This window comes from Numenius arquata, chromosome 2 (genome assembly GCF_964106895.1).
Source record: "Numenius arquata chromosome 2, bNumArq3.hap1.1, whole genome shotgun sequence".
NCBI classification, from domain to species: Eukaryota; Metazoa; Chordata; class Aves; order Charadriiformes; family Scolopacidae; genus Numenius; species Numenius arquata.
The window spans coordinates 121,806,197-121,829,538 of record NC_133577.1 but is presented as its reverse complement, the minus strand read 5'-3'; the positions used below and the strand labels follow the sequence as shown (position 1 = coordinate 121,829,538).

Sequence of the window (23,342 nt, the reverse complement as noted above, 5' to 3'; positions counted from 1 at the left end):
CGCAGTTGTCTGCTGGAGGATGGGCTTCTGGTTCTCAAAATAGTGTTAAAGTAATCCAGCAAAAACGTATTTCTTGCTACAACAGCACTGTTAGACAGAAGATGATGTCTGTATGAACTTCATGGATTATGGTGGAGGGATTCATAAGAGTGGTATAGGTCCTCATGAGCCTTTCTAGGTCTTTGTTTTTTCTCATGGGATTAGGGATTACACATCAAAGTCCTGTTTATATTCACATGATCAAAGTCTCTCCCTTTACAGTATACCCAATCCCAGTTACTGAATCCAAACAACTCTTAGAGAAGCAGATGTTATTATCTCCACCTCTGAGATTAGGCACAGAGATGAAGTCTAAGATCACAGAAAGCTACTAAGGGTTGGGGATCTTGGTATACAAACCATATTTTTGAGTTCTCTTAAATCACGTTCCATTTTTTAAAGCTGTAAATTTTCCTTTTTTTTTTTAATCAAGTTCTCAAGAACCCACCTTGGATTCCTTAGATTTTATGATATGCAACTACATATTCTAACTTTCTAAATATTATAAACATACCCTAATATAGCTGAAACCAAGAGTTTGTTTATTTAAGAAATACAGCAAAATAAGGAACATTTGAGTTTCTTAGTACTGGAAGACATGATGTCTCATTACATAGTGTTAGATATAACTATAGCTGCACCAAGACCAGGTTAAACGGTAGAAAAATACGTCAAAGAAATGCCTGTATTCTGTCAATAAACACTGTACAGAGCTCTCAGAGGTTCATTAATTTAATCTCTCATGGTATCGAAACAGATAAAGACCTAAGGAAATGAAATTAGTTCTAACAAAATAAATCTTTATTTCTGATCATATGCTTATGATTATCATTACTTATCTCTTTGTCTTAGACTGAAAGATTATGGAAATTCTGAACCTTATTACTTACTCTTCCAGAATTATAAATGTAACAGATTCAGAAGAAAAAATACTTCATGTTATACTCAGAAAATTCTTTCTGAGACAAGTTGGGAGACAGATTTCATTTACTTCAGTTTGCTTGTGGGGAACACTCACGCTAAATACGAGAAGTACCAAATACCAGAAACCACTAATGCAAGAATCTGTGGAGATTTCTTATTTCCAAACTTTCCTCAAGAGAACATCTACCAAGCTGCATCAAGTAGTCTTATAACTTCCATTTGCTCTGTCACGTAACTTCTCTCCTTGCTTGACTCCCTTATCTGGATTCTTGAATTTCCATTCTGAATTATTTTAGCTTTCTCCTGGGAATTCTTTTAGCATGGACGGATTTGCTCTTTCTAAGACAAAACCTAGGTTCTGTAGTCTACTCATCTCCCAGCAGAGTGAAGCACATGTTTGTTTCCCTGTGCTGTGTACTGACTGTCAGCACTAGCACAGCTGGCCTTGCATCTCCAAATATTCCAACGCTCTCCCTTGATGTCCTCCAGGGCAGCATCATGCTGTCTATAAACCACCATCATCATGCTATAACAAGACAACTCTAAGCTGTTGTTCTGCACCAATATTGGGAAACCTGGGATTGGTGACTGTGCTTTCAGAAAAGTGGAAGTAACACTTAATCACAAATTTTAGAAATAAACCCCCAAAAAGGTTCTTCTTAAACATTCTTTTTAAAATGCAGTAATTTCTCTGAGCACACACAAAAGGAAAAACAGGAGGATCAATCCTTGCTAAAGTGAACCATAGATTTATGGCCCTTCCTCTTCTACATACACAATGGATAAGGCACGCTAGTCCTATGGATTGTAGCCGCAAACTATAGGAAAGTAAAGCTGGTTTTTTTGGTGTTTTTTGTTTGGTTGGGTTTGTTTGGTTTGTCCTTATTTTTTCCAGCATCTGAGTTCTTCAATTGAGTAGTAAGAGGATGAGTTGGTCTGTAAGGAATTAAAAAAAAAGCCAACAAAAACCCCACCACCACAACCCAAAATTAACATTGCTGTGCTCTGTCGGCCAGGCTCACTGGAAGCTGCTCAGAAGGACCTTTCTGTGATTTTAAATCCTTAATCATAAAGTGTATGAGTATTGAAATTCCAGAAGAGAATTTCCTACATTTTTGGGGAACAATAATTCTGTTATAAACTTCATTTGGAAAGAAAAATGCTGGAAATTATTGTCAATATATTTTTTTCCCTCCTCTTTTGTTTCTAATTCCACTGCTCTAATACCCCCAGTATTCTGGAACAGAAGGAGCCCATACTAAGTTGTACACAATGATGCAACAAAATGTCAGTTTATGCATTTTGTTAATTCTGTTTTCTGGCCATCTGGCATCCATTCAACAAATTTCTCTAGTAGATGCTCCTCGGGTAGCAGCATTTAGGCATCTCATACTTAAATTTCCAATTTTAGTCTGCTCACACTTGGTCCATCTCAAAAGGACATAGTCAATAGAGTAGACATAGTCAATCTCAAAAGGCAATTCAACTTATTCTAAGAGAAATGTGTAAATTAGCTCAGCGATTTGCATTTAGACCATTGAAATGAATGAAATTCCTGCCATTGTCAAGTGAGATTTACCTGCTCATTTAAATGCATTGCTGAATTAGGCTTGATAACACAGACTGATGGAAAACAAGTGTTTACTGCTGTCTTGGGTAATTTTGTTTGACAGCACACATCTGATCAGAAAGGAATGGGAGCACAATCCATAGTTATCAATCCCTGGAAATTGACAACAACAGTGCAGATGACACATCCTGTGATTTACAGCAGCAGTCATTTAAGACTAATAGCAAAACTAATTAACCTTTCACAGCATGGAGTGTGGCAGTTCTACAAGAGCAACAGCTTATGTTGCCATCACCGTAGCAAATTTAAACCCCTTGACTTCTCAAATACCTTGCAGTAATTTAGTTAATTAACCATCACCTTTTAATTGTTAATGGATTTTTAATAAATCTGGTCTCCTAAAAAGAAGTGTGTTGTAATATAAAAAGCACTAATGTATTTAATCATAGCTATATATTTTAAAGACTTTATTAGCTACTGTAATGTGTTCCTAAAGTGAACATGATGCTGCTGTGCATGCCGGTGGTCCTCTTGTGGTACATCAGTAAGTCTACATTTGATATATATGCAGCAGGTAAAATATCACATAAATTGATCTTAAATATTTCTTATCCCTTTCAATATTTACTCTATCATATGTTTATAGAAAGCAATTTCATCTTTTTCCAGTTCTTGTTTCCTAGACTAAATTAGACAGTAATATTTGTAATACTTTACTACATGGTTCTTTGCCACACCTGGAATACATCTTTCTTGAGGCAAACAGTACTATCCAAGTTACAAATTATTTCTTAATTTTCCTGGAAAGGATAGTACTTTCCTAGAAAGATATACAACATCTCTTTCACTGTGTTTACTTTCTTCAGAGTTGCATTGTAGCATTTGTTTATTATTGTCCCATGACTAACAAAATACCCACATTCAGTTCCATTTACACACCACTTAGGAGTGATGTTTTCTAAACTTATAGAAGAATGTAAAATGTTGAGACTGGGCACTGTGTTTTGAGCTTTTCCTACCAATGCAATCCTCAGGGTTATTCAATCCCAGGACACCGTTAACAACTTTATTTCTGCCATATCAGTCAAAGAACATTAATGTTCTTCAGCCCCCTGTGAACTTGCTCAACAGCCCACAAGCAGTTCATTATTAACACTTCTCCTCATCAGTGTAACTCTTTTTCTAAATGTATTTCCATTTAAAGAATCTACTCCACAAACCAATGTACATTTGAGCCATTCTTACAGACCTCTCAAAGGAAAGATATAGTGAACCTATATGAGAAAGAGGGGAAAAAAGTCAAACAATGAAAGAAATAGGAATCTCTTCCAAGTCTTCAAAATTTTGCTAGTTTTGAAGTGGTGATTTATTTTAGTGCAATGTTTCATAAAGCTGGTGTCAAGGCTTTTTCACTGCATGCTGTGGTAGAAATGAAAATTAGTAAGGAAGCAAAAGAGAGCTATCATGCTTCATGTGCTCGCAGCTGGAGATCATTGTTTTCCCCATGAGGGTTAAATCGTGAAGCAGGATTGCTTGTCATAAAGAGTATCTGGGGGTACAGAATAATCCACAGAAAATTTCCAGATGCTGATAAACAAAGCTGGAATTTTGAAACACATTTTAATTTACTGGAAGCATTTACCCCTTTTTCTAGGTCACGGCATCACAGGTAGCATCCAACCTACCTGATCTCATTTTAGGTTGAATGCACATCTAAGTGAAAAAAAAGGTACTAAGGCAGTCAAGAAAGAGGAGGTCCTAACAACTGCTTCAAAACCTTAAAGGAAAGAGAGGAAATAAAGTAAAGTAAATAGTTTTACTTAAGTAAATATTTTCCAGAAAAGGCTGTGGTTAACTTAGGATTGCCTGAAACTAACAATAGGTGCTATGACTGTCCATGTTGGTCTTTTATCATGGTCAAGCACTGGAGTCAGTATAAGAACCAATACTGATCAAAAAGCCAGATTTATGCAACACTTTTCAGGTATGACATGTTTTCATCAGCGATTTTGGTAGTTTATCCACAGAGCAGAGAAGGCATTATAATTTTTTCTTGTATCTGTTTCCAGTCATTCAAAAGTCAAGCTAGACCCACTGGGCACTCAACACTTTCCAGAAAAAGGTCATTATAGCCATAGTTTAAAGCTTGTTGATGCATGATGGATCAGATTAAGGAATAACAACAGGGACATTGTAGGCCTTTCCTTCTTTGACCCCAACTACCAAAGACCTTTTCTGCTGCCATCACAAGATGAGGGCTCCATCCTCTTTGCACAAACATATTACAGAAAGCAAGATGCTATTATTACATGTTCAAACCTAGAGGAAGAGGTTTCTGACAATTAAATATGGTGAAAGAACCCCTTGCCTCCTAACAAGTCCTCTCACACTTTACAAACTAGGGGTGAAATGCTGACCCAGCTGAATTTGCAAAATTTTTAATGACTAAGTCAGATTCCAGCTTTGTTTTGTGAGGAGGGTTAAAGGACCAGGTTGTAGCTGTGATTATTTGTAAAAAAAATTTCTATTCATGATCCCTAAAAATATTTTAAGTAGAAAAAACAATAGAATGTGTGATTGCTCATGAACATCTGTGACACGTCAGTTGGCATTTTTAGTGAGGATTATTCAAATTTGGTTACACATTTGTGATACAAATAAGTAATCTCTGAATGCCACTTCGTAACTTTCTACTCTTTAAGAGAGGAGATTCTACAGACATATCATAATTGTTTACTTTCTGCAGAATTGCTTTGCTCCTCACATCTTGGCAACAGCTTCTAGAATTTCCTGGTAATGTGTTAAAGCTCCAGCCTGTTGGCACCAGAAACTAGGTAAATAAAGACTCACAGGGGCTTAATGGTTTGTTGGTTGGTTTTTTTTTTTTTGTTAATGTCTAAAGAGAAGAGGAAGGTGAAATAATATTTTACAGTTGCAAGACAATAGAAAACAACCCCTGTTATGACGTGATGCTTTTATAGACAGCATTGAGCTTAGGGCATAGGCTCTGCTTACAGTACTACACTCGTTTAGAAGACGTAGCCCTGTTCTACTCTACTGGCTTCAGTAAAACCTTGTGGGAGGACAGGCAAGGGAAAGATGAAACAGCTTTGCCTACATTTAATTCTGTGTCTTCTCTCCATCCCTGGGCTGATTTAGAGAGAAATCCATAAAATGTAGGAATAATGGGCCTGTATTTCTGCCCACATAAGAAGGGAAATCACCTTTACTTTTCAAGGTCACAGTGAGCACTTCCCTTTAAATTGTGTGAATGATATTGCTCCATATACATAAAAAGGTGAAATGAAATGCTAACTTCACCAAAGTCTTAATTCATTGCCTTTCAGAATCTTTCTTTTTAACTCTATTGAATGTTCTCTTTTTTTCTTTTTCTTTTCTTTCTTTTTTTTTTTTTTAATGACATAACTTCAGAATGTAAATGTTTCTGAAAAGGTGAATTCTAGTGACCATTACATGACTTGTAATGATTCCTCATGAAATTTGCGTTCTTGGGAGTAAAGCTCCTCTGAAGCAAATACAGTCTGAAGTATATAATCTAGCTACACAAGTGTACTGCATGTATCTACCATTTTTTCATTTAAGCAATGTATTATCCTTATACCCCTGACTAAAAACTATAAACTGTCCTGAAAAAAAAAAAAAAAAAAGAGATAAAAAAAAAATCCCAAACTAAAAAAATCAAAGATACATTCAGTTTCCTTTTACATTAATGAGAGTTGCTTTTTCTGCTTTTCCAGGTAAAACACAGATTATGGGTGAAATCAAGATTGCATTAAAGAAGGAAATGAAGACAGATGGAGAACAGCTGATAGTAGAAATCCTTCAGTGCAGAAATATCACATACAAATTTAAATCTCCAGATCATCTACCAGGTATCACACAGAAACCAGCTTCATGATACTTTGAAAACATTAAGTAGGATGTATCCAAAGTCATTTAAAATCACCACTAAAACAGGAAAGAAAATTGCTTCTTAATCAGAATGACATATTCTATAGAACTCTTTTTGAAGTGTTTTTTTTCTCCTATGAGCAACTATAATGAAAATAAAAATATTTTGTTGAAGCAAATTAATTCTCAGAAGTTAATCCTCTTCTTAATTTATTTTTGATTGTTAAAAATTAATCCTTTTTTAACTTTAATAGAAATGATAACTCCTTGCTATTAAAGAACAATGATATCTAGTGAAAAATTATATATTGGCGAAAAAGGTTTTTAAAAATTAAAACCTCATGTTATAATAACATTTTCATACATACATAAAGACATCAAGGTATTTGTTCCTTTAATGATAGCACTGTAAACACAAAGTAATTCCCTTAGATTTAGTGGGGTTGTTTAATTTCTACACCATTTGAACGAGAACAGAATATAGTTCTATAATGTACCATGCTCTGCTTCTTCACAACACTTCCCCTCTGTTGAAATCATTAGCAACAAATGATTATTTAAAAGCTTCTGTATTTAACTCATTGAACTGTTCTTCCCCAGACCTGTATGTGAAGCTGTATGTTGTCAATATCTCTACCCAAAAGAGAGTAATTAAGAAGAAAACCAGGGTATGCAGGCATGACCGAGAGCCTTCGTTCAACGAAACGTTTAGATTTAGCTTGAGTCCTGCTGGGCATTCTCTTCAGGTAATTCTGCATTTTATTAAAACCTAATTTTGGATGTTGTCCATGCTGTGCTATGGGCATTTGAGATCAATATTCTACCCCAGTTGTTTGCTGAAAAGAAAAAATTACAAAGGAAATAACACAACTACATAATAATGTAAATATCGGGTTAGAGGAGATTTTAAAAGATGGTTTAATCCATCACCCTACACTGAGGAAGGGTATTTATAGACCAGGCCTGAATTTTTTAGGCTTGATCTGTTCTTAAAATCCCCTAGAGAAGGAAGTTATGCATGTCTTCCAAAATTTCTTTTCTATATATTTAGAAAATTTAGTGTAATATCTAACTTAAATATGCCATATATTTAAAATTGCATTAACTTACCCTTAAATATCCTCACAAATCATAGAGGAAAACTGATCTGCTTTCTTTTTGTAAAAAGGTTGTACACTGAAAGATTGTTATCGTGTCTCTCCTCTTTATTTTTCCAGGCTAGGTAAATCAAATTTCTTTGGTATAACCCACTAAATGTCTAATTATTTTATCATTCTCTCTACTTCCTTAAAAGTCATAATCTTAGGCATTGCAGAATCACTGACTATGCCAAGTCAGATATTCTCTGTGTACATTTTTAAAGAACGTGACAGTATTTTCAGTCTGTGGCACATCAAATGATGCAGGGAACTGACTCAGGAATGGTCCCCCTCCTGTGTTTTAGTTGCTTAAACATATTGGATCGTTTGGTCAGATATGCTGGTTTTTGACAGGTAGTATTCACTTTACCAACCTTAATTTATTTTCACATGGGTGGATAACTAATATAAGCCAGATATTTAGTTTTCCTCTAGTCAGTGGAAAGGGATGAACAATTCCAGGGATATCTGCCAGCTACATTTTGATGACTAAAGTTAGACTGGATTATCTAAGTGCTTATGTTAGGCTTATTGGTTGTATCATTAAAATTAAAGCCAAAATGGATGTTGCTTAGAAAACAAGGCCAACAAAAATAGATATTCTTCAACCTGTATTAAGGCATCCTGTCATCTTTATTGATTCGATAGACTCAGTAAACGACTATTTAAGACGTTATATTGCCTGGAAAAATCCAGAGTGGTCAATAAAGTCTTGCTGAATTTTTAAATTAAAATTTAAAATTCCTGTAAAAACTTTGCTCCCAGAGGTAGGTTGAAGAGGAAATCAGAAGTGAGTAGACCATAAAGAAGAACCCACAGAGTCCTATGGGAAAATAAGCCACCAAGTTGTTAAGGAGGGAGGTAGTGAGGGAGGCAGCCATAGGAACAGTCAGTCAGAGACTTCTCAACGTTTCCTCAGAAACTCTGTGATACATAGTGGTGCTGCACACAAAACAGAAGAGAACAAAGGCTGTAAAAAATAGCAAGGAGCAAGCTTAAAACAAAAAAAAAAAGTGTTTATTCCTTCACAATCTGCAGTTTGACCTATAAAACCTATTGCTGTAAGATATTGTGGGTGCTAAAGGTTTTCAAGGAAAAAGTAACTAGAGAAAATGATCAGACAAATTCATGGGCAAAATACCTCAGAGTTTGTTAAATACAAACATGCAGCTTGTGAGTCAGGAAGTCAATGGTCCACAGATCATAGTAGGTATTTTGGGAACATATCACTACATGATTGTCCTGTTCTTATATTCTGCCTTATGCACTGCTTTATACACTTTTGGAAGCAGATTGTTTTCCTGGAAAGATCTCTGATCTGAGTCAGTACATCCGTTTTTACATGCTCTTCATACTTATCGGTCAAGCAGTTCCTACTGCAAATGAAGCTGGTGATTTGAATGCTGAATGTGAGTGGTGAACATTTAGAGGCAAAGAGATGGACATTGTCAAAAGAGATTTGAGGGAGAAGGGAAGGAAACAAAACCAGAATGTACAGAACAAAGATGGAATTGGGAGGTTGCGGGGGATGAATCAGATCAGAGAGAGGGAGTAAGACATGTCAAACTACTGTTAATTGCAGAAAATACATTGTAAAGAGACATGAGAATCAACTAGAGGCAGAAATTAGGACAAGGATCTGCACTCTAAAGATCAACAGCAAGAACTGTGACTATTAGCCATAAAGAAGGGACCATGGGATATTGAGAAAAAAAAATAAAAACAAAAGGAAAAATGAGAGGAGAGGAGAGGAGAGGAGAGGAGAGGAGAGGAGAGGAGAGGAGAGGAGAGGAGAGGAGAGGAGAGGAGAGGAAAAAGCAAGGAAAAGGAAATGGTAAGGTAGAATCACCTGGTCAAGAGTGCTGGGAATAAGGAAAAAAAACCCTAAGGATTAGAAACTGAGACTAGCTGACTCAGGATAACAAGGCTGGAATTTAAAGCCTGGAGCAGGGAAGAAACAAGGCTGAGAGACAGACAAGCTAGAGAAGACAAATACCAGGGATGCAGCTGGGAGGAGTGGAGAGAAGGCTCAAGGACAGAAGTAATGGAAAATTTGTTAGAATTTTTTTCTGTCCCAAAACCATTGATGTGTCAGAATGAAAACATTCTGCAGAAAACATTTTGACAGGTTTCAGACAGGCACTTGCCTCAGCTCCTGGCAGCTTGCTTGCTCGCTTCCCTGATTTGCCTGTTCCTTGGCAACCCACCTGGGACCCTTCTGGAAAGCACTAAGCTCCTGGTTCCTTTGCCTTGTTCCCTAGCTGGCTCCTGGCTGACTGGCTTGCTGCAATTAGAAATACATGATGTCCTATGTGAGGATAATCAGAAAAACCCAGAGGAATGATTTTCACAGATGTTCTGGTTTGGCTTGCCAGCTTCTGGGCTGTCCATTTCTTTAGCAAACACACAATCAAGTGACCTACAAGCCACTGGTAGTGGAGGCAGGCTGCCTGTATTCCTCAAGGGTGAGCTTTCTGATGAGTGCAGTAAAGCGGGACTCCCTAATAGCAGTGCCTAAGGATCATTGGGTCTTCCTTCCTCAAACCTGTTGACTGATGGGCATGTAGGTGCCTAAGCTGTCCATGTACATGCCTTACTTCCCAACTGATATGAAAACTGGCCAGGGGACTAAGAAGATCATCCAGGAAAAAGATTGAAAATTTCTTCCCCCTCCTTTTCTTTTCTTATTTTTTTTTTTAATTACTGTAAAGTTTGCATTTTTACTTTATTTCCCAAATCAGACCAGAAAATTTTCAAAAATGTTTAAATTCTTGATTACTGGAAAATCTAGTTCTACGGTTCTGTTACATGTCTACTGCTGTATTTTCTCTTCCAGCATCTCAGTGAAGTACAACGTCCTCAAGTCCTGTCATTCTTCTGTTAGTGTAGATCTGTGAAACCAAGCAAGGAAATGTCCTATTTTCTCTCCTGCTGGTTCACATAGAGGGTGACAGCCTCCTACTGTTATCAGTTACCTCCCTTGCTCATTGCCTGAGGTCTGCTCAGTGACTGTGAATATTATAAACTTGCTGCTAATCCTATCATGGAACTGCAATTTTTCATTTCTTTTCCTTTTTGAAAAATCTAGGACGTAGTTAAAAAAAAAAAAAATCTGACTGGGTAACTATAACTCACCCCTCACACTATAACAAACCAAATGTGTTTCCCCCAGAAACACATAGAATGAACCTATAGATCCACAGAATTAACCAAGTCCTTCAGAGAAGGCTAATACGTGCATGGCATGAACCTGCTTAGCTGGAAAACATCTTCCTGCACGATACACCAGGGAGAGTTTTGAACACCCAGCCTGCATAGCTTTCGTAAGTGCCAGGGCTATTCCTTGCCCTTCCCACTCTCCATGGCTGGGCAAGCAAGAGCCATAAGACCAGACGTAATACTGTGGCTCTCAGCAGAGACGTAGTAGGAGTGAGATTTCAGACCAGTTCTACATTTTAGGTTAGACCACCACTTGTTGAGCTCAGAAACCAGAACTCTGGACTTTCTCACACATTAGTCTGCTCTGAGTTACAGCCTACATGCAGGGCACCCTTCAACTTCCACGCGCTTAAAAAGGGCTGGTACTTCGCTTGAATAAAGCTTTACCCTGTAACTTAAAATTTCACCTTGTGTTTGCCTTGGTAACCAGCAGGTGAACAAATTGCTTGCTAAAGTCCAAGATTGCCATCTTCTAGTTGCTACATGCCATGATAATAAAATAGAAGAGGGGGAAGGTTCAATTTTCACAGAGTTTGCTTTCTGTTGGGAAGGTGACTCTATATAAAGGGTTATGGGCACAGCTTCTTTTCGCTTCTGTGAGTACCAAATCAGAGCTCAATATTTCTGAATTGTTCATGTTTGCTAGCAAATGCCGAATGTTAATATGCACGTTGATTTTTTTTTTTTTTCCCCCAGATTCTTCTTGTCTCCAATGGAGGAAAGTTTATGAAAAAGACACTGATTGGGGAAGCTTATATCTGGCTTGACAAAGTGGATCTAAGGAAAAGAATAGTAAACTGGCACAAACTGTTGGTCAGCTCCACACAAACGCACTGAGCAGAGCTGTCTGCTTAGGGCACAAAACCTGCAGAGTCTGCTGAAAACAGCATCACTCCAAGACTATAGTTTGATATCATTGTGTTTAGCTAGTCTTTCAGAATACAAAGTAGAAAAGAGCAGTCTCTGGGCTACATAGCACACTTAAATGAGGGCTAGTACACTTGTTTTGCTGCAAAAGACAGCAAAGTGAAAGAAAACCTGGGCCCAGAAGTTGAAGTGAGGCTGTTTGAAATGAAGACTGACACGAGGGCTCCGTGTTGTTGGACTCTTTGTGAAGAGAGTAACTGTGAAGGAAATAATGAAGGCTGGAAGGCAGGTGTTAATGCAGAGTTCGGCTGCAGCTGGAGGTAGTTTTGATAGAAAAGAGTCTGGTTTTCTGCGCAACCAGAAGGAGATCATCTTATGCAAAAGCACCTAGGGTGACTGACTTTCCAAATCTCACTTATCAGAAGTGCAAAACTTGTTCCTCTGCACCTTAGGATCTCTGATAATTTGCTGTAGTGAGATTTTGCCACTTGACACTAACTGCAAGACGTTTGCAAGAGTGGTAATCTTATTTTACATTACTTTTTTCCTTCTTTCTTTTTCCTTCAGAAACTATGCTGTGGAAAATCAGATCTGATTGTTTCATTTATTTCTGTGTGTTAACAATGGATATAAACCAAGGTCCTAGAATGTAATGGATAAAACGATATTAATGGTCTGTAATTGGGGATGTGGTTTTAAAGAGAAAGGGCAGGATGTAAAATTCACTACATCAGGAAGAAAAATGCTGTTTGGATGTCAGTGACACTGTACTTCACCCTACCCTTTGAATCAGCAGCTTTAAAAAAAGTTTGGAATTGAAGAGACTTATGCACTGGGACTAACAGTTATTTCAACTAGTCCTTCCATTTTTTAGCAACCAGTCTTACTCTCAAACTGTACAGAGACTATATGTTGGGGGCTATATTGTGGGCACTTCGGAGCAGTCGACCCGCTGTGCTAACACCAACCCACTCGGTGCAGGGCTCTGTATCAACACCACTGACACACTTGAAATCTAAGGGGAAGGGACAACAGGGCAGTTACTGCCTGGGTGCTGTTGCATTAGGGATAACTAATAATATCCTCTTGCTATCTCAGGTGAATGTCTGAGTATAATCCACTCAATAGTGTGGCTTCTCAGTTAGGAAAGTAAATAGGAAGGTAACACTTAAGACTGTGTCAGCAATTCCATGCTTAAAGTCCCACTTTCAGGGACTTGAAACTGAGCAGTTAGCTAGCTTTGGGAAGAAATTACTGCCTGAGGTGCTTTAGGCTGGTTGTTGCATTTTCCCTTGCACCATTTCTGAAGAAAGCAGAGCTTCTTCTCCCATTCCTAAAAGTAGAGCAGTTTCTTTAAAAGGCAAGAATCAATATGATACTAACTCCTCTGTTACTCTGAAGTCATTTAATATTTCACAGCTTCATTAAAAAGTAGTTTCCCTCAGAATATTACCTCATGACCTTTGCATATTTAAACAGAAAATGACCAAACTTCTGCACTTCAGACATTTATTTTTCTTGCCCAATAAGGACTTTTCACAAATTACTTAAAGAACATCTTCTATTTTCTGAATATATGTAGTACACTTCATAGAATCATAGAATCATAGAACTTCCACAGGTTGTGTAAGACCAACTGAAAATATTCTCCTGGAAAATACTGTAAGATTTAAAATTAAAAAAAAAAAGAAAAAAGGGAAAAATAAGGCCCAGTTTACTCAGAAGCTGGACTGAGCATGAAAAAGCTATACCATTTAAGCTGGTAACACTTTCCACATAGAGTTTTGGATTTATCTTTATCAACTTAAAATAACAGCGTGGAAAAGGAATATGAGAAGAAACACACAGAATATATTAACGATACACACACCAATGAAACTCCTGTTAAGTCGTTGATAACCTGCTGGTAGCCTGCTTAACTTACAAGCAGAGCAATCTTACCAAAATCTTATTAGCTATCTTTAAAACACAACATCGTTGCCAGTGGAAGTAGGATGTGTGCTTTAATGTTGAATTTTATGCTTTCACCAGTATATGTATGCCCTACCTCTCATATATTTTAAAAACAGTCCTCTGGAGTTATTGTAAACATCCTATATGTTTTGATGTTGTGTATGTTTTTATGAAAAGATAAGTACTTCAAAGAAAAAATCCCCAATCGAACCAAAAAATCCTATGTGGATATATATGACATATGTGTTGCTCTTTTGGTGGGTTATTTTGCATTCCTGATGGGTATAGTGTGCTCTTTCTTTGAAAAAAGACAAAAAAAAAAAAAAAAGAAAAAAAAAAAAGAGCCCAGTTTCAATTACTGTGTGAAGTACAAGCCATGAGGTGTGCAATTTTGTGCAAACTGCTGGTAATTTTGTTCTTGCTAGGATTTATTATAAAGACAGCAAGTCACGCTGGTAGTTGCTATGGAGATTTCCAGCAGGAATGAGCACTATCTGGCTGTCTTACTGGGAAGCCTGTAATCATCACTCTTAATTGAGAAAGCAGACAGGCATGCTTTGCTCTCACACACATACAAATGTGGCCAATATTTTTATAAAATAGCTGTGTTGGGTGGTATAGCTGCAGCTGCATGGAACAGCTACCTTTGCAGGGTAGTCAGCTGTCAGCAACTGGTTTAATTCAAGCATCTTTGATTCTCTGAACAACACACAAAATGCTTCTGCATGTTGAAATGGCAGTTTTGGACTCCCATCATAAGACGCAGAGTAGAGATTGTCAGGAACGTGGCACTGCCTTGGCCAGCTGCTGCAGCAAGAACAGGGCTCCTTTGGTGTCACCCAGGATGGGCTAGTGACAGACCTGGGCCCACACGCTCTCTCTTTTCCAAGGTGGCATCATTCAGAGGTCAGAGGATGATTCCAAAGTGTGCCAAGTTCCTTATTTTGACCAAATTTCTAGTTTGTACTGGAATCACTCTATGCAACACAGATTCATGTTTGAATGCATTTTTTTTCTTTTTTTTTTTTTTTCTTGTTTTATGAATGAAGTCAGGAAAAACTCTCTTGTGACAATGTTTTTTAAAAAATAATCAAACAAGGACTATTAGTATTTTTTTACTTTTTTGTATATATCTCGGTATATTTTTTTCGCTTTTTTCTCATTATTTTTTGTTTCTTTTATCTGGCCAAAAGTGCTTAGATGTGGCAACAGCTTCCATAATTTCGGAATGATTGATTATTAATGAGTTCACACATTTCTATGATTGCTTTGAAGGCGCGTATTGCAGGGAGGCAATAGCAGAGGCATTTTAACTTTTTTTATTCATAAATGCGCTGAGTCAACAGAGATTGAAGCTGCTTCTTTGTTCAAGGCCTTGTGAGTGGAAACAAGCTGAAAATGAGCAAAAGCACAGTGTATGTGTTTACAAATGACAGGGATTTCTAATGTTATTACTATTGTTATTATGCACACAATGAGCAGCAAACAGCCACTTTTTTTTTTCCCAGGTTAAACTAAACATGAGAGTTTCTGTGATGAATGTTGAGCTAGTTCTTTATCATTACACTTTAAAGGGATAGTATCCAGGGGTAATGAGTGCTGCTTCTTTATTATTACCCACGTTTTTACATTACATGGATCCTGTGTGAAAGAAACAAAAACCCAATCCAAACCAGTTGAAGTCAGTAACAACCAATCTCTTGACTTAAACTGGCTTTAAATCAAGACCTAGGAAATATTTGAGCTATTTTTCTGGATGCTGAGTGTTCGCATGGTTAGGCTGTGGGATATGGTAGCTGGTAACCAGCTGATATTGATTCTTAGTTTAAGAATGATGATGAAGAAAAAGAAGACATCTATTATATTGTAAGCTAGTGCGTGCCCAATAGAGATTATTTAATTAGGATTTAGTTTCATGGAGATATCATAAAGATGTTAATAGTATTTTTTTAAATTATTATTTGAATCATAACTGACACTATTTTTAAGTACTTTATTTTCATTGCTATGATGTTGAATGTCCCAGATTCCATTATTTGAGTATATATCTAGATATGTACATACCTATGTGAATAACAGAGAAAATTTGCATTTGTGTGAGTGTAACTTATAAAGGTAATGAAACAGAGAGGAAATTTAGTGTAAGTATCCACCTACATTATATTTAAACCCTAGTCCTACATGCCTTGTGAATTTTCAGCACACCTGGCATGTAGGATCAGTTGCTCTTTATGAGTACGTTGCCTTTAGAAGGAAAACAGAAGGAATAAGTGAAACCGGATACTCTCTCTTTAAATCATAAGAAGCATTTTAATGTTTTCTATATGTTCTGTTTTATTATTTTGAAAAGATTAATAAGCAAATATATTGATGAGCTCAAAAGTTATAGTATATATAGATATCCATAACTCAAAATAGATGATTTGAGCGAAAGCAGTTTTCTTAATTTGTTACCCTGTAAATAAGTATACATTTTTGTAAAACAAACTGAGTTTAAATTATTGATTCCATCTGACATCCAAGCATGTGAATGTGTTCTTATTTGATTGTATCCTATAGATGTTCAGTGACGTGCTCAGGTGCTCAGCAACGGCTGACTAGCGTGTGTGCTGTCATGCTACAGACAACGTGTACAGCATACCCAATGTTTAAAAAATTCCAAAAACACAAAAAAAACCCCCACAAAAACACAAAAAAAAAAGATTAGTCTTTGGAGAAATGTAATGTTTCCACAGTGAATGTTGCATGCATAGATGGTGGTTTGTTGATATTCATTTTGATTTGAATTTCTTTTAATTTTCATTTTGCTTCCAGATTCATCAGGAAAAAAATAAAGACTTGTTCTAAAAATTGTAAAAATTGAAACAAAAAAGCGGTATGAGAACTGTATAAAAATGCTTGTAAATCTGTCTCAGTTTTCACTTTATGTATAAATCCATGTCATGGTTTTGTGATTGTATACAGGATGTATCTTGAGAACTTATGCAAATTGTGCTGTATAAAGGCTGTTAACTCAGTCTGACAAATAAATATTTAAAATATCTGGTTTGGTTTCTTTTCCCTAATTAGCATGAAAATCTATTTTGCTGGTCCAAATTTCTCATTTGTTGACCACAGTGGTTTTATTGTAATACTGTACACATTGCCCGTATTCATCTGCCCTATTTCAGCACTAGCTCACCTCCCAGGGTATCACTGACGTCCCACATTTCCTTTTGAAATAAGGGATGGTTAGTTCATCAAAACCTTTCTTCAAACAAGTCAGAACCAGAATCTACATGCAGCTTGTTGATGTCTTCGCACAGATTAATCTCTGACATCCTGCGTAGACAACAAATAAACGTGCATATGCCAGCAGTTTAGGAATAATATACAGAGTTTTGTCTCCTCACTGCAAAGTAAAGGTATTTCTGATGAAGGCACAATAAGAAAGCAACTAATAAACCCTAAAGGGGTTTTCTGGCTCTTTCCTCCAGTAGAAAGGTTTCCAGGAACAATATCTTTGTAGCCCTTATTATAAATAAGAAATAAGTTTCTTTTAGCATTCATTTTTATATTACTGAAGTGTACCTCACTTGAAGAACATCCATGAGGTTTTCCCATAGAGTTTGCATTTCTGAGCCATGTCTAGAACTATATTTATTATATTTCCATATATTCCCTCTTTGAAACAAATAACAAAAAAATCATATTCCCCAAATAAAATAAATTGATGCTTGAGTCTGGCACCTGGAGCACAATAGCCTGGAATGTTTTCTCTCAGTTGATGTCCTTTTCTCAAAAAATAACATAGTGAGAAATAGGCAACACCACCTCAAGAAAAGAGGTCCCCTTTTTACCATTAGCCTGCTTGCTACAGCAGTGACGGAGGTTAATTTCTACTTAATGTCCATCAGGAGCCCAACTCCAGTCTTCCCAGTACCTGCTTTAATCACAAAGATATGCATTCAGAGTACTTTGTGTGCCTCTGAGGAATAGTCACAGCTATAACCAACACTTCAGCCCACAATCGGCCCCACTTCTTAGCATCTTGTTTATTTTGGTGCAGAAGTTCCATCCCAGCATAGTGGCCCTCTGGAAATAGTTAGAAAGTATTTTTGAAGTGTTAAGAGCTTCACTGGACAGAAAGCTGTCTGGAATGAACTGCCTTAGAAACTCCAGGTTTATCTGAACCTAGCTCCAGGAAACTAGCTTACAGAAAGAAAATTCCAGTATTCTTTCACACACACACACAGAATGAATAATTAATATGTCTCTTTTTAAATAATTAACAATGTTTAACAAAAATGTGTATTTATGCAGTTAAAGCACTCAGCAAAGTGCAGAGTATGCGTGAAATATTTCCTCACAGTGCTACTGCAGGGTTTAAGCTAGCAGATATACTGGTATACAATGTGAAACTGGGAATTGAGCAGTTCATGGAATATTTTTAAAATATAAACTGAAATTAAATCTCATATAGAGAGAAGTCACTGAAAAATATACACAGAAATTTAGTGTAGCATTCTGGCTCTGAGGACAGGTCCCTCCGTTCTCAGATACCGAAATCAAACAGCATATAGTACTGGGTTTACAGAGAGAAAACAGCCTCATGCTTCACATCACCACGACTGAGGGGCCACGCTGCCCCCTCGCAGCACCGTCCAGCGCTGCAGCTACACTTCATGGGCAGGGATTTCATGCTGTTAGAACTGCCTAAATAGCCACAGGCTGCGTACTTTTTCTTTTCTTTTTTTTTTTTTAAATCAAAATAAATCTAACTTAGTCCTATCTCTTCAATGAAGTCGCATATCAGGGACACCTATTCTGTCCTCTTTTCAGTTCTCTCTCTCTCACTCTCTCTCCCAGACTTTGTTCTCGTGCCCCTTCTTATAGGTTTTAGACATTTGTTGACTCAACACACTTTGTTTTCACTTCTATTAGTAACTCAAGCATGTCTGGACATTAAGAACTTCTACTTCTAGATTGTTAAAACTGTCTCCAGGAGCACGGGTCTCCAGGCATATTGTTCTGATCATGAATCCTTTTATGATTTGAGAGATCTCAGCAAGGATTTTCTTCCCAGGTACCACTAAGCCCTTGAGGTTTAGCAGAAGTTACTGCTCCACAGCTATGCCAACTTGCAAAACAGTATCCAGTCCACCAAAATTCTGTGAACTCTTTAATCTCCTGCTTACTTAGGGAAGCCAAGCTCTCAGGGACTCTAGCAAGAGCATTGCAGAAAATATCTTTGACATTGTTTCTTTCATAGAATCATAGAATATTTTGAATTGGAAGGGACCTTTAAAGGTCATCTAGTCCACCTGCCCTGCAGTAAGCCAGGACATCTTCAACTAGATCAGGTTGCTCAGAGCCCCATTCAACCTGACCTTAAATGTTTCCAGGGATGGAGCATTTACCACCTCCTGGGGAAACCTGTTCAAGTGAGTCAACACTTTCATTGTAAAAATGTCTTCCTTCTATCTAGTCCAACTCCACCCTCCTTTAGTTTAAACCATTGCCTCTTGTTCTGTCGCAACAGGCCCTGCTAAAAAGTCTGTCTGCATCTTTCTTATATGCCCCCTTGAAGTACTGAAAGGCCACAGTAAGGTCTTCTCAGAGCCTTCTCTTCTCCAGGCTGAACACCAAATGACTCAGCCTGTCCTCATAGGAGGGGTGTTCCATCCCTCTGTTCATTTCTGCGGCCCTCCTCTGGATGTGCTCCAACAGGTCCATGTCTTTCCTGTGCTGGGGACTCCAGAGCTGGATGCAGGACTCCAGGTGGGGTCTCACTAGAACAGAGTAGAGGGTCGGAATCCTCAGCTTGCTGTCATCTGCAAACTTGCTGAGGGTACACTCGATCCTGCTATGTCATTGATGAAGATAATAAACAGTACTGGTCCCAGTAGTCACTGATCTCCATCTGAACATTGAGTCTTTAACCACTACCTTCTGGATGTGACCATCCAACCAATCCCTCATCCACTGGGCAGTCCACCCATCAAATCCCTATGTTTCAATTTAGAGAGAAGGATATTGTGGGGGACCATGTCAAAGGCCTATACAGAAATCCAGATAGACAACATCTGCAGCTCTTCCCTTGTCATTGATACAGTCATTCCATCATAGAAGGCCACTAGGCTGGTCAGGCAAGACTTGTGGATGGTGAAACCATGTCTGCCTGTACATGGGAATTAGGAAACTCCTTCCTCCATTCCTTTTTTTCTAGAAGATTTTCCTGACACCTGCTGCAGAATGAGGACAGTGCATCTTTTTCAGCCCTGCTTTACAAGGACACCAAGTTCTAAAAATTTCAGTCTGTGAGTTAAGGATATTTGTGAGTTTAGTCCATATCTCTAAACTGGGGAAAAAGCAGCACATAGAGATAGTTGGATGATTTTTCTGTATCAGTATAGATAAAATGGTATGACTGTTTGAGACAAGGACTCAGACACTGACTTGGGGAAGAGAAGGTTAAGGCAAGCCGTCTACAGATGCCTTACAGGAAGTTGTGAAGAAGATAGAATTAGACTCTTGGAGGTGTTCAATGATAAGAGTGGAGGGACACAAGTTACAACCTGAATAATTCTGCTTATATATGTGGAAAAAAAAAAAATCACAGTGGGGATAATCAAACACTGGAAGAGGCCACCCACAGAGTCTGTGGAATCTCCATTCTTGGAAGTACTTAAAACATCTGGGCAAATCCCTGAGCAACTGTTACATCTGGATTTGCTTTGAGCAGGGGTGGAGAGTTTGACTAAATGACCTGCCATTGACTCTTCCAAACTAAAATATTGTCTATGACTCAAGAGTTAATGTAACAGCAAGAAATTACATCCTTGTATTATCACATCATTTTTTTAAATACTCAAACTGAAGGATAGTGCCTCTGGCTTCACAGATATCAGACTCAGCAATATACATTATATTTTAGTTAGATTAATCATCAGGGTTTATTTGTCCTTGTGAGATGAAGTGCTTCTGTACAAAGAAGGAAGTGAGCAGTGTCCATTGTTTGACAGAAGCGCAGTCCCAGTGCTCTTGAGTGAAATTCACTGTTGGCCAATATAAATCTTTCACATCGAAGAGCTACAAAGCCTGTTTGCTAAATTGCCTACGCCAGCTGAAATACAGAAGTCTACGCCAGTTTAAAAGTTACTAATCCACCAATGGCCTTTCTGCTTTCTGGTCAAAAGGGCAAATAGAAAGGTCAGATAGAAAGTAATAAGGTAGAACAAAATCAGGATAAGGACTATCTACTGCCTGATTCATGCAAGCCAAAATTATATATATGCTTTCCCACTAGCTGCAATAGTGACCCAATACCTGCATCTGTACTTGTTAAAAAAAAAAAAAAAAAAAAAACAGTGACAGTTTCACCCTTTTCCTTGTAGGCCATCTGAAATTGACTGATTCATGCTTAAGTGTCCCAAAACAAGTAACTGCCAAAATCACCTATTCAGAGCAGTCTCTGGCATTAGATGTGTGTGTGTCACTTGATATGTCAGAGCTTTGTTGAGGGATGTGATAATAATGAAATGGCATGGAAAACTGCAAGTTGAAACTCCAGTTCTTATCCTGTGTGGAACGGATTCTCACTGAATCCACAATAGATTTGGAAGAAATTATATTGCGACAGTCTTTAGAAGGCTTTGCGACTAGGAACCATCCAAATGTTTCAGATGCCATTAAAAAAACTCTAAGGGCATGTAATCTAAAACCACAAAAATATTCAAGAGAAATACTATTACTGTTATTCTGGAAAATCACAAACTCAAAGGGTTGAATACTGGTTGGGTGGATGGTGGAACAACTAGTTTACATATTTCTACTCTTACTGGGAACTTTGCCTCTGATGTCTGGCTGCTAAGTGATCCAGTTTTAATAGAATTATTAATGTAAAAATGTTTGAACAAGAAAGAAGCTAGAATGGTAGTTCGGTGGGTCTGCTATGAAGTCCTGTACAGTGAAATTTAGTCTTAAACACTGCTGTTTCCCTGTGCATTTAGTCCACTGCTTTCTCGAGATCTAAAGTCAAAACACAAACTCTCCTCAGACTACTCTTCCGACCATATTCTTGGTGCCAGGAATAGCTATGGTACACACAAGATTCCTACTCAGTAAGGAACAGGAGACTTTCAGAAATTAGGTTTAATTTCAGAGTTATTTTAGTTGATGAAATATTTGACTTTCATATACAAAGGCTGTAATTTTCATTTTTTTCTAAACTAATTCACTTTCTTGTGTATGAAGACAGGGTCAGGCTGCAGTGCAGGACTTTAGTGGGGAAAAGTTGCTGCACTGTCCTACATCTTCTCTCCTGCTGTGGGAGCCCCTGTGCCAAAAAGAAACAGCCAGTGAGACAATCAACTACAAGTGCGATGCAAAAGTCATCTAGATAAAGAAGAGCTGCAGCATTGTGGTGAAAGTTGAATGGGACTAGTCCAGGGCCTAAACCCCCTTTAGTCTTCTTTTTATGAGAAAATGTACAGTATTTAAACAATGACACAACAGCACAGCTACTGGAAGGATGCTCATTTCTCCAGATTTTTCTAAAAGTGGTCTGTTCATTGGATGGTGATTCTACCTGCTCTTACTCATAGAAAGGCCTCGATTAATTTCTTTCTAATTAATAACTGGAAATAACGTAATTAATTATTAAATTAATTTCTGAGTTTATGGTATGTGCGTATGCTTAAGAATAAAAAAACAGTAATGGTTTTGTTTAATAATTCAGGTTGTCAATTCATCATATGAACAAGAAAAATTCTATTAAATTGAGGATTTAAGGGATTCACAGAGGATTTTGAACAAACATTTTCTCCTAATCCTACAAGTAGGAGCTATAATGACTCCAACATCTCCCACTCCCACTCCCACTGCTACATCAGAAAACGACAGAGAACTGTTATATACAAAGATTTAAAGTCCTGCTCCAAATATGTGTTAAACACATTATTATCTATGAAGAATAGCTGAAAGGAATGCAATAAATACAAAGCAGGAAAGAATAAGATACTTTCCATGATGTATATTTAAAGCTCTTTCAAAAAAAAAAGAAAAAATAGTGTGGAGATAAAGGTGTTAGAGAATGGGGATTGGACATGTACATCCAATCACTATTTCTGTATCTAACTCAAAATTAATTTTCCATGATTGGCCTTTCAAAATATAGAGGAATCAAAATTTGATGCTTTTAGACTTTGTTATGCTCATGAAATGGCACATTTGAAAGCAAGTCCTGATAATGCCAAGAAACGTTTGCATCCTAGTGAGAGCTCAAGAAAATTGCTGATTTTTCAGCCAGTTACATTTCAAGACTTACCAAGAACAACAAAGGTGATTATAAAAATTCAAAAGCTTTTTTTCATCTATGCAATCTACAGAAAGTACAGAAGTGCTATTCCTTTTCTTTCACAGGTAGAGGAGCTGAGACACAAGAAAGCTACAGGTCTCTTTCCAAAGGTCTTCAAGTTACCACGACTTTCTCATATTTCCTTTGTAAATGATAGGCTTTAACTCAGTTCCTTCCTCTAAGAGGAAATGAAATAAAAGAAAATCTCATTTCAACACTGTGTTCTGAAAATAAAATTAATGAAACCTGGAATATTTTTTTGTGTCTAAAGAGAGAGGTCAGACAGGAAACTCCAACTGAAGAGCAGTAAGCATTCATGCTGACAGCAAGTGCCTGGAGCTTGCATGCTGTCTTTGAAGCAGGTTTGGGCTGAACCCATTTG

General features: G+C 37.4%; 1 protein-coding gene across 1 annotated transcript in view; it reads left to right on the top strand.

Moving 5' to 3' along the window:
• The window catches only part of PCLO (piccolo presynaptic cytomatrix protein), a 385,829-nt gene extending 374,189 nt beyond the window's left edge, over nucleotides 1-11,640 (top strand). The window contains exons 25-27 of the mRNA XM_074166467.1: nucleotides 6,292-6,426; nucleotides 7,046-7,191; nucleotides 11,500-11,640. Of these exons, the coding sequence (XP_074022568.1) occupies nucleotides 6,292-6,426; nucleotides 7,046-7,191; nucleotides 11,500-11,640 (422 nt within the window). The remainder of the gene's footprint in view (nucleotides 1-6,291; nucleotides 6,427-7,045; nucleotides 7,192-11,499) is intronic.
• Nucleotides 11,641-23,342: the final 11,702 nt, after the last annotated feature.